At 36.0% G+C, this 12468-nt stretch overlaps 1 protein-coding gene across 6 annotated transcripts in view; it reads right to left on the reverse strand.

The window, feature by feature from the left end:
* Dzip3 (DAZ interacting zinc finger protein 3) overlaps positions 1–12468 on the reverse strand; it is a 127299-nt gene that overhangs the window by 16895 nt on the left and 97936 nt on the right. For 5 of the 6 annotated variants that reach the window (XM_047564263.1, XM_047564265.1, XM_047564260.1 and 2 more), the window contains exons 23-25: positions 3592–3688; positions 2092–2195; positions 254–341 (exon numbers count right to left, since the gene is read on the reverse strand). In XM_047564263.1, the coding sequence (XP_047420219.1) occupies positions 254–341; positions 2092–2195; positions 3592–3688 (289 nt within the window). Of the gene's footprint in view, positions 1–253; positions 342–2091; positions 2196–2986; positions 3076–3591; positions 3689–12468 lie in introns of those variants that run through there. The other variant, XM_047564264.1, reaches the window with a different exon arrangement.

Raw genomic sequence — 12468 nt, forward strand, 5'->3', positions numbered from 1 at the left:
GAGTTCATCATTACCTGAACTAAGGATCTAAAAGTCCACATGTGTAAATCTAGGACACTGTCTATCATCGAGTACACGAAAATAATCTCAACCTGAAGGCATAAACTTTGGTAATCAAAAATAAACAAAATAAAACAAAGAAAACAACAAGAAAAAAATGCTCTTCCCTAAATTTCTCTAATTGCTTTTAATTTTAGATGTCTTCTTTAACATTCGGCCATATATTTTGCTCTAAATATATTTTAGGACTTACCCTGAGAAATGCAATCTTGTTTCTAACATCCGTCACAATGGCATTCCAACTATCTACTGCAGCCTTTAATTGAAGTGATTCTAAATTGCTGGTGTAAACAAAGAGACAAGAAAAAATTCTTTGTTTTTATATAACACTTAGGCTTCTGAAAATTTCCATTATGTTCTTTAGCATACATGTAAATAACATAAAACTATAAAATTACCTCTATCACCAACAATTCCCTTATATTGGGTCAAAGTTGGGTATGGAAGAGCTTGTTATTAAAAATAATAACAAAACTAATAATATATAAGAACTGTTTTTCCTAAAGAAAATCAAGCTTAATCTTCCAAAATACCAAATTTTTTCTAACTTGGTGATATTTTAAAGAACATATTATAAAACCTTTGCACAGGAATATCTCCAGTTAAGTAGGGAAGCAGAGAAAGTCTTACAGGAAAATTGACTTAGTCATTTACTGCAATAGCACTTTCAAAAATGTTGACCCATCTTGGAAGAAGGTTTTGGTTTATCATCACATTAACTCTGACATCAAAGAGCCAGAATTGGCCTACCTGGTTCCTGTGTAAATTAGAAAAAGATACTGCCTTTGACAGGGCAAATTAGAAACAAATACCTTCTTTGTGAGGATAAATGAGCTTACTTTGTGTATTGCATAAACTGCACAGACACAGCAGCTCTGTCAAGCCACGTCCAATAAATAATTAAGTTTGAAATAACTCTGAGGTCTTCAGAGGTCTTCAAACTTACGACCTTTAGAAGAGATTTCGTGTGGGTTTCCAAAACATCTATCTCTTGTTAACAGTGTCCCACTTGTATTACCAAATGCAACAATTTTAAAATAGCAGAATAAGCTTTCACTAAGATCATCTCATACAAAGAGGTCTCAAAATATTCTTATTTATACTGTATCCTTTCTCTCTCTAGCAAGCAAAGGGAGACTGATCACTTACAACAGTACTTCCACAACTGGAATGTCCATCAGTACATCCTGGGAATTTTGCTAAACATCAGAGATTCTGATTGTTTAGAATTAAAAAACAATGGTAATTATTAAAATGCTAATCATTAAAAAATTAAGGATGGATTGGTTTCAGAGATGATATTTTAATTAAGTCTTTAATTTCAAAGGTACGGCCTGTAAGATTAAAAATTTAAGGAAATTTCAAGCAACTTGCCCAATGTTTGAAAACTACTCTTACACAGAATAGTAAGAAATTACCTTTAGCATGTGATTTTAGTTGTTAATACTGATTTTCCCCTCAAGGTATCCCAGAGGCATTTGAAATCAAACATTAGCAATAGAGACGTTTAGATAGTAGTTTGTGAAATAAATCCTTAAATGTCTAAGTGAATACTCACTACTCAATGAAGTTTTGTCCTGTGTATTATATACGTATTTCTGTTCAGGTAAAATTCATGCATGCCCTCAATATATAGCATTGTTTGATAATTCTGTGAGAGTAAAGTATTTACTTCTCATATAAAAAATAAATAAAACCAAGTATTATTAGGAAAAACAATTAGAAAAAAAGTTTTCTAATTGACTGAGACCTCTAATATATTTCACTGTGGAGGAAAGGAAAAATCTTTCCACAGCTATTACTGTCCTTAATGTTTCTCAGTGCTTTAGCAGACGCAACAATGTACAACCATCAAAATGACTAAGTAACTTCTGAAGTATACATATATATGGATATATATGTACATATATATATAGGGCTATTTTACTCCAAAGATTCTGGCATACTCTACATAATATATATTGTAGATTACATTCAACCTTGACATTTGCAAATCTCTGAGATCAAGATGCATTATGAGGGAAAGGTTACCTTGCAGCCATGTGAGTCACTCTGGCAAGCTGACTGAGACATTCCTTCTCAGTCTGCTCCAGATGAAGCAAACCAAAATCTCTACGACACTGTAAGAAATACACCTATAGATGTTTGAGAGAAAAAGAAAGAAGTTGAAGGTATCCTTCTTGTAAGTGAATAATAACTTAAGTAAATTTTAAGTTATTTTTCAATCTCTCCCAATAGCACCTGGACTTCTTGATCATTCAAGATACATTTTAAGTAGTTTTGATCAATGTAATACTGTAATTCTAATGTTCATATTCAGTGGTTACTGGGCTACTAAACATTCTAAGAACATAACTTTTCATATACTGGAATAGTTTTGGAAACTTTAAAAATTGATGCCTTGGTCCAGGGACTCCAATTTAATTGATAATAGGATTAACCTGGGCATTAGGATAAGAACTTGGATAACCATAACATGCAGCAAAGTTTAAGAATACTCAAAAGAAGTCTGGCTATTTTTTTTCCCTTGATGAATATGCAAGTAATGAATCAGACCACACAGAAAGATAAGTCTAAAAGGGCCTTGGAGTTTCTCCTATATCAGAAATCCTTTCTAAGTCATAACTGATACACAATCATTTAGCCTCTGTTTTTTATTACTTATCACACAATATTCACTACAAATTATATTCTTGGACAGCACTGTTACAAAGTTCCTCCTTTTTAAATTAATACTGGAAGCAGAAATAAATTTTTTATTAAAGCAGTGAAAAAAGAATACAAGCTTAAAATTTTAAGGTTATGTGGCTCTTTCTTTTGTTAAAGTTAGTACTTCAAAACCATTTCCATAGATTTTGAGTTCAGACACACTCCTTGGTTCTTGAATTCTGTAATCCCAAGTACTCTGCTAGAGAATAGAGCTTACCAACGACAGAGATGGGAAGGTTTGTAATGCTTTTAATGTCAGCGAACGCTCCAAAAATGTGAATCTTATTGTATATCAAGTTTGGTTATCTATAAATAAAAATTACATATACATATACAATTATATTTCTTTTGAGAGACACTAGTTATGGTGTTCTAAGCTAACTTAGAAGAAACTGGGCAACTTTCTAGGGGCATGGAAAGTAAGTTTGTTTTTGACACTGGGGTATAGGATGTGTATGTGTTCTTGGAAAATTTATATGGAAAGTAGCAAAGAAAAGAGATAATATGGCAGCAGTGACATGTTATTTTTAAAATTTGGCTTAGTAACTTGGCTTCACGAGAATTTTCCCAAGGTTTCTGTGTTTCCTGTACAATACTGCAACAGAATAATTTCTTAGAGTCACTGAAGTAAAACAATATAATATCATAAACACTGAAGTACTCATATGCAGTATGCTAATGAGTCAAAAAACCATGAGTTTACATTGTGTTTTCCTGGCTGGAACTAAGATGTCTTATCTATGATTATTCAAAAATCAATCTTTTTTCAATTCTTTAGTATACCAGTAGTACCCAAAACTTCCCTCCCTTTTTTCTTTTTACCTCAGCTGTTAAGGCTCTGCTAGTTTCTGCATTCACCTTGCTTAAGTATGTTTTAATTGTGCTTTCCAGATTATGCTTCTCCATTTCCCATTGGGAGCTGAAATATATGATCATTAAAGAGTTATCAACATTATAGCAAGGACCACCTTTTTCATCTTACTCAGGAGGAAGAAAGATATGAACTATAACATGAGTAGAAAATTATTTCTTAGAAAAGTATATAACACATGAACAAGAGAAGACACTGCTCAACCCCTATTGTGATCCTTCACTATCAAGAGTGCAAAAGTCTTAAAGTTGTCATTATACCAGTTATTATCTAAGACTTGGCTCTAGAATCAAGTAGTCTTAGGATAAATCTTAGCTCTACAACTTATTAAATGTAAACTCTTGCTTGAATACAATGGACTGAATATTTGTGCCCCCATTTACATATTAAAACCCTAACTGGCAAGATGATGTTATTAGAAAAGGGTGTCTTTGGGTGTTAATGAGGTCACAGGGTGAAACCCTTATGAAAGGGATTAGTATCCTTATAAAAATTTGAATGAGCTGTCTTGCCCCTTCTGCCATGTAAGGTAACAGTGAGAAGATGGCTGTCTATAGAGTAAGAAAATCCTTACCAGATACCAAATTGACTGGTGCCTGAATCTTAGACTTCTAGGCTCCAAGACTGAGAAATACATTTCTGTTGTTCATAATCTATTTAGTCAATGGTATTTTTTTAGCAGCTCAAACTAAGACAGCAAGTTACTTAACCTCTCTATACCTCATTTTCCTCACAGGTAAAAATAGAGGAGGTTGTATTATCTTTAAAATTAGCTGTTGTGAAAATTCATTCAGACAATATACACAAAGCATTTTGTGTTTGGCACATACATACTAAATAAATGTTAGCCGCTATCATCGTTAATAAATTTTATATCAAGTTTTCACAAGCCCTTTTGTATACCAACAATACAATGAAACCACAGAAGTTTTCATTATTCTTGTCATAAAATATTAAAATGTTTTACTGGTTATATCAGTGCTCTCATTTCACACCTTAAAGTAAGAACAAGTCCTACATTTAGAGGGAAGGAGAAATATCATGGGGCGATCCAAGATGGCGGACTAGAGGGTGACTGCATCTCTAGTCGCTCCAGAACCCAGGATTCAAGAAGGGGAGGCATTGAGAGACTTGGACTAAATAGAGCCACGGGGTGAGTCTCCCCCACCGGGTGAAGCTCAGCCTGGGCGGCAGGCCTGGATAGAGGTGGCTTATCAGAGTAGGGCAGGGCAACTAGAGTCTTCCCCAGGCAGCCCTGCACACTCTGACAGTGGGCTCCTCCCACACGGCCAGATTCTCCAGCTTCTCGGAGCAGGCCCCCCAGTGAGAGCATTTCTGCACAGAACCAGCTCCAAGTCCCGGAGCCAGCGTGGCGAGCCCGCAAGCAGCTTCAGGAACCAGGACAGGGCAGCCAGGGACTTCCCCAAGCAGCCCGGCCCCCTCCGGCGGGAGGCGCCTTTCAAGGCTAGCTTCTCAGAGCAGACCACCCAGAGAGAGCCTTTCTACACAGAGCCAGCCACAAGTCCCCGAGCCAATGGAAAGCTCCGACCCGTAGGCAGCCTCTGGGATCAGGGCAGGGCAGCCAGAGACTTCTCCAGGCCGCCCTGCCCCTTCCGGCCGCAGGCTCTTTCCACGGGGTGATCCAAGATGGCGGACTAGAGGGTGAATGCATCTCCTGTAGCTCCAGAACCCAGGATTCAAGAAGAGGAGGCATTGAGAGACTCAGACTAAAAGAGACCCACGGGGTGAGTCTCCCCCACCGGGTGAAGCTTGGCCTGGGTGGAAGGCCCGGATAGGGGCGGCTTATCAGAGCAGGGCAGGGCAGCTAGAGTCTTTCCCAGGTAGCCCTGTGCACTCTGGCGGTGGGCTCTTCCCACAAGGCCAGCTTCTCGGAGCAGGCTGCCCAGTGAGAGCCTTTCCCCACAGAGCCAGCTCCAAGTCCTGGAACCAGCAGCGGGCTAGGGGCAGCTTTCTTCGAAAGCACTGCATTATCAAGTTCCTCCAAAACTTCAGGCTACTGAAGGCTGGGAGGTGATACACTGGAAATCTACAGGGACACTATAAGCCAATAGAGGAAATCTGCAATATCTCAGAGTCCCACTGACATCTGACCAATATGAGAAAACAAGGGAAGAAAATGTCCCAAACAAACCTAGATACTATATCAATAAAACCCAATGACAGCACAGCAGAAAAAAAGTCAGAAAGGGAGTTCAGAATGTACATAATTAAAACAATCAGGGAAGGAAACGAGGAGATGAAACAGCAAATGCAGGCATTGAAGGAGGAGATGAAAGAGCAAATGCAGGCATTAAATGACCGCACCAATCAACAGTTAAAAGAGCAAATACGGGAAGCAAGAGATCATTTCAATAAAGAGTTAGAGATACTGAAAAAAAAACAAACAGAAATCCTTGAAATGAAGGAAACAATAAACCAAGCAAAAAACTCCATAGAAAGCATAACCAATAGGATAGAACACCTGGAAGACAGAACCTCAGACATTGAAGAAAAAATATTTAATCTTGAAAACAAAGTTGAACAAACAGAGAAGATGGTAAGAAATCATGAACAGAATCTCCAAGAACTATGGGATATCATGAAAAGGACATATTTAAGAATTATTGGGATTGAGGAAGGCTTAGAGAAACAAACCAAAAAATGAACAATCTATTCAATGAAATAATATCAGAAAATTTCCCAAATCTGAAGAATGAAATGGAAAACCAAGTACAAGAGGCTTATAGGACTCCAAATATACAAAATTACAACAGACTCACACCAAGGCACATTCGTATGAAAATACCTAACATACAAATAAAGATAGAATTTTAAAGGCCGCGAGAGAAAAGAATCAGATTACATTCAGGGGGAAACCAATAAGAATATCAGCAGATTTTTCAATCCAGACCCTAAAAGCTAGAAGGGCCTGGAACAACATTTACCAAGCCATGAAAGAAAACGGATGCCAACCAAGAATCTTATACCCAGCAAAACTTACTTTCAGATTTGACGACGAAATAAGATCCTTCCAAGACAAACAAAAGCTAAAGGCATTTAAAAAAGAAAGCTGGCATTACAGAACATTCTCAGAAAAATATACCATGAGGAAGAGATGAAAAACAACAATGCAAATCAGCAACGGGAGGAACTAGCCTAAAGGAATAGCCAAATAAAGGAGAAATCAAATCATGTCAAAAAACAAAAATGAGTCAAATGACTGGGAATACAAATCATATCACAATAATAACACTGAATGTTAATGGCCTGAACTCATGAATCAAAAGACACAGACTGGCAGATTGGATTAAAAAGAAAAATCCAACAATATGCTGCCTGCAAGAGACTCATCTCAAAGAAAGAGATACCCATAGACTAAAGGTGAAAGGATGGGAAAAAAACATACCATGCACACAGATACAGCAAAAAAGCTGGAGTATCCATTCTCATTTCATGCCCCAAATATTGGCTCACCCAAGTACATCAAATAAATCCTTCTCAATTCCAGAAATTAAATAGACCACAACACAATAATACTAGGCAATCTTAACACACCTTTCTCACCACTGGATAGATCTTCCAAACAAAATCTGAATAAAGAAACCATAGATCTCAATAACACAATCAACAATTTAGACTTAACCGACATATATAGAATATAACATCCAACAAAGAATGAATACACTTTCTTCTCAGCAGCACATGGATCCTTCTCTAAAATAGACCATATTTTATGCCACAAAGTTACTGTTAGCAAATACAAGAAGATAGAGATACTACCTTGTACTCTATCAGATCATAATGGATTGAAATTAGAAATAAATGACAGAATAAAAAACAGAAACTTCTCCAATACCTGGAGATTAAATAATACACTACTATATGATGAATGGATAACAGAAGACATCAGGAGGGAAATAAAAAATTCTTAGAAGTAAACGAGAACAAAGACACATCATATCAAAATCTCTGGGACACTATGAAAGCAGTACTTAGAGGAAGATTTATTTCATGGAGCGCATTCAACAAAAGAAGAAGAAATCAACAAATAAACGACTTAACACTACAGTTCAAAGCCCTAGAAAAAGAAGAACAGACCAACACCAAAAGTAGTAGAAGACAGGAAATAGTTAAAATCAGAGCAGAAATGAACAAAATTGAAACAAAAGAAACAATCGGAAAATTAACAAAATAAATTGTTGGTTCTTTAAAAAAATAAACAAAATTGATAAACCCTTAGCCACACTAACAAAGAGAAAGAGGGAGAATACTCAAATTACTAAAATTTGGAATGAACAAGGAAATATCACAACAGACTCAAGTGAAATACAAAACATAATTAGAAGCTATTTTGAAATTTTATACTCCAACAAAACAGAAAACCTCGAAGACATCAACAAGTTTCTAGAGAAATATGAATTACCTAAACTGAACGGGGAGGACATACACAACTTAAATAAATCAATTTCAAACAATGAAATAGAGGAGGTCATCAAAAGCCTACCAACAAAGAAAAGTCTGGGACCAGATGGGTTCTCAGCCGAGTTCTACAAAACCTTTAAAGAAGAGCTCATTCCAATACTCCTCAAAGTATTCCATGAAATAGAAGAGGAGGGAACCCTCCCAAACTCATTCTGCGAAGCCAATATCACCCTGATACCTAAACTAGACAGAGACACATCGAGGAAAGAAAATTTCAGACCAATATCCTTAATGAACATCGACGCAAAAATTCTCAACAAAATTTTAGCAAATTGCATACAAAAATATATTAAAAAGATAGTGCACCACAATCAAGTGGGTTTTATCCCAGGGATGCAAGGTTGGTTCAATATCCGGAAATCAATAAATGTCATTCACCATATCAACAGACTTAAAGTTAAGAATCACATGATTATTTCAATAGATGCAGAAAAAGCATTCGATAAAATACAGCATCCCTTCATGCTCAAAACACTAGAAAAAATTGGGGTAGTGGGAACATTCCTTAACACTGTAAAGGCCATCTACTCTAAGCCCATGGCTAATATCATTCTAAATGGTGAGAAACTGAAAGCATTTCCCCTAAAAACTGGAACAAGGCAGGGATGCCCTCTTTCACCACTTCTATTCAACATCGTCCTTGAGACTCTAGCCAGAGCAATTAGACAAACCAAAGAAATTAAAGGGATATGAATTGGAAAAGAAGAACTCAAACTATCCCTGTTCACTGATGACATGATTATATATTTAGAGGTACCTGGAAATTCCACCAGAAAACTTTTAGAACTCATAAGTGAATTCAGTAAAGTAGCAGGTTACAAGATCAATGCTCGTAAATCCAATGCATTTTTATACATAAGTGATGAATCTTCAGAAAGAAAAATTAGGAAAATTACCCCATTCACAATAGCATCGAAAAAAATAAAATACTTGGGAATCAATCTCACAAAAGAGGTGAAAGACCTCTACAATGAGAACTACAGAACACTAAAGAAAGAAATTCAAGAAAACCTTAGAAGATGGAAAGATCTCCCATGTTCCTGGATAGGCAGAATTAATATTGTCAAAATGGCCATACTATCTAAAGTGCTATACAGATTCAATGCAATTCCAATTAAAATCCCAATGATGTACCTTACAGAAATAGAGCAAGCAATTATGAAATTCATCTGGAAGAATAAAAAACCCAGAATAGCTAAAGCAATCCTCAGTAGCAAGAGCGAAGCAGGGGGTATCGCAATACCAGATCATCAACTCTATTACAAAGCAATAGTAACAAAAACGGCATGGTATTGGTACCAAAATAGACAGGTAGATCAATGGTACAGAATAGAGGACATGGACACAAACTCAAATAAATACAATTTTCTCATACTAGACAAAGGTGCCAAAAATATGCAATGGAGAAAAGATAGCCTCTTCAAGAAATGGTGGTGGGAAAACAGGAAAACCATATGCAACAGAATGAAATTAAACCCCTATCTCTCACCCTGCACAAAACTCAACTCAAAATGGATCAAGGACCTCGGAATCAGTCCAGAGACCCTGCATCTTATGGAAGAAAAGTAGGTCGAAATCTTCAACTTGTTGGCTTAGGATCAGCCTTCCTTAACAGGACTCCCATAGCACAAGAAATAAAAGCAAGAATCAATAACTGGGATAGATTCAAATTAAAAAGCTTTCTCTCAGCAAAGGAAACTATCAGTAATGTGAAGAGAGAGCCTACAGAGTGGGAGAATATCTTTGCCACTCATACTTCAGATAGAGCACTAATTTCCAGAATCTGTAAAGAACTCAAAAAACTCTACACCAAGAATACAAATAATCCAATCAACAAATGGGTAAGGAAATGAACAGACACTTCACAGAAGAAGATATACAAGCAATCAACAGATATATGAAAAAATGTTCAACATCTCTAGTAATAAGAGAAATGCAAATCAAAACTACCCTACGATTCCATCTCACCCCAATTAGAATGGCGATTATCAAGAATATAAGCAACAACAGACGTTGGCAAGGATGTGGGGAGAAAGGTACACTCATACATTGCTGGTGGGGCTGCAAATTAGTGCAGCCACTCTGGAAAGCAGTATGGAGATTCCTCAGAAAACTTGGAATGGAACCACCATTTGACCCAGCTATCCCACTCCTTGGCCTATACCCAAAGGACTTAAAATCAGCATACTACAGAGATACAGCCACATCAATGTTCACAGCTGCTCAATTCACCATAGCCAGATTGTGGAACCAACCTAGATGACCTTCAACTGATGAATGGATAAAGAAACTGTGGCATATATATACAATGGAATATTACTCCTCCATGAAGAATGATAAAATTATGGCATTTGCAGGCAAATGGATGAAATTGGAGAATATCATGCTAAGTGAGATAAGCCAATCTCAAAAAACTAAAGGACCAATGATCTCGCTGATAAGCGGATGAGGACATATAATGGGGGGTGGGAGGTGTTAGCGTTAGGGTTAGGGTTAGGTTTAGGGTTTGGGATAAGGAGGGTGGTAAGAATGGAGGAAGGAAGGACTGTATAGAGGGAAAAGAGGGGTGGGGGGAATGGAAAATAAAATAACAGAATGAATCAAACAACATTGCCCTATGTAAATTTATGATTACACAAATGGTATGCCTTGACTCCATGTACAAATAGAGAAACAACATGTATCCCATTTGTAAAAAAAAAAAAAAAAAAAAAGAAATGTAAAAAAAAAAATAAGAAATATAATGGTCAGAACACTGTTTATGTAGGACTTTATGGAAAAAATGGAAAATGGCTCCCTCTGAGATTTATTTTTTTCCTATCCCTTCTTAGCTTCCTATACTTGTGTCCCAGAATTCTAAAGCATACAAATACAAACCAAATTGTCTTTTTTTTTTTTTTGTACTAGGAATTGAACTCATGAACCCACAGCTGCTCAGTCACTGAGCTACATCCTCTGCCTGCTTTATACTTTATTTTGAGATCAGTTCTCACTAAGTTATTTAGGGCCTTGCTAAGTTGCTGAGACTGGCCTTGAACTTGTGACCTCCTGCCTTAGCCTCCAGAGTTGCTAGGATTACTGGTATGTGCCACCACATCCAGCTATCTTTAAAAAAAATAATCAAAAATATAACACTGTAACAGGCACAGTTACATTCTCAATATTTTTTTATTAGAAACATCAAGAGGCTCAAATACCTGAAAAAACACTGATAGAAGCTTGACAATAATAAATAAAAATCACAAAATACTCAGACATATTAACACAATAGGAATGATTATGCAATTAAATATTGTGCAAAATTTGCTTTAAAGAAAAAAACTGTACTTCATTAAAAAACATTGACTTAAATGATATCCTGAAGAAAATGAAAAGATAACCCACAGAATGTAAGACTATTCTTCAAAGAAACTTGTGTCCACAACATACAAAGAATTCTTAAAACTTAACAATAAAAAGATAATCCAATTTAAAAATAGGCAAAGAATTTAAGTAAAAGTTTTTCAAAGAAGATAGATGACTAAAAAGCACATGAGAAGGGCTGGGGTTGTCTTGTGGCTCAGTGGTAGAGAGCTTGCCTAGTATGTGTGAGGCACTGAGTTTGATCCTCAACACCACATAAAAATAAATTAATAAAATAAAGGTGTTGGGTCCATCTACAACTGAAGAAAAAAGCACATGAGAAAAATTCAATATAATTCATCACTGGAAAAATACAAAATGACACAGTGCTTCAAACAAAACAAAACAAAATAAATACAGATGATCTAAAAAGTGTCAGTGATAATGTAGAGAAATCAGAATTCTCATATACTGTTAGTGTGACTATAAAAATGGTGCTGCTACTTGGAAAACAGTTGGGCAATTCCTCAAAAAGTTAAACACTGCTAGGCATGGTATAACTGTCATCTCAGTGACTTGGAAGGCTGAGGAAAGAGGAATACAAATTTGAGATCAGCTTCATCAATTTAGTAAGATCCTATTTAAAAAAATAAAATATTGAGATGTGCTGCTGGGTTTAATCCCCAATACCAAAAAGAAAAAAAAAAGTTTAAACATAAAGTTTACTGCTGACTCAGTGGTTCCTCTCCTTGGTAAGTACTCAAAAAATAGAAAAAAGTACACAAAATCTACATATAAATGCTATTGGTACCCACAATATTATACATACTAACCCATAAATTAGGAAAAAACCAAATTTCCATCAAATTAATGAAAAGATAAAATGTGTTATATTTATGGAATATATATTCATAAAAAAGAATGAGTACTGATATATGCTACAACATGAATTTTGAAAACATTATGTTAAGAAATTAATTGCTTAGAGAGACCAAAGAAATTAA

The sequence above is a fragment of the Sciurus carolinensis genome, chromosome 9 (genome assembly GCF_902686445.1).
Source record: "Sciurus carolinensis chromosome 9, mSciCar1.2, whole genome shotgun sequence".
Taxonomy (NCBI): Eukaryota; Metazoa; Chordata; class Mammalia; order Rodentia; family Sciuridae; genus Sciurus; species Sciurus carolinensis.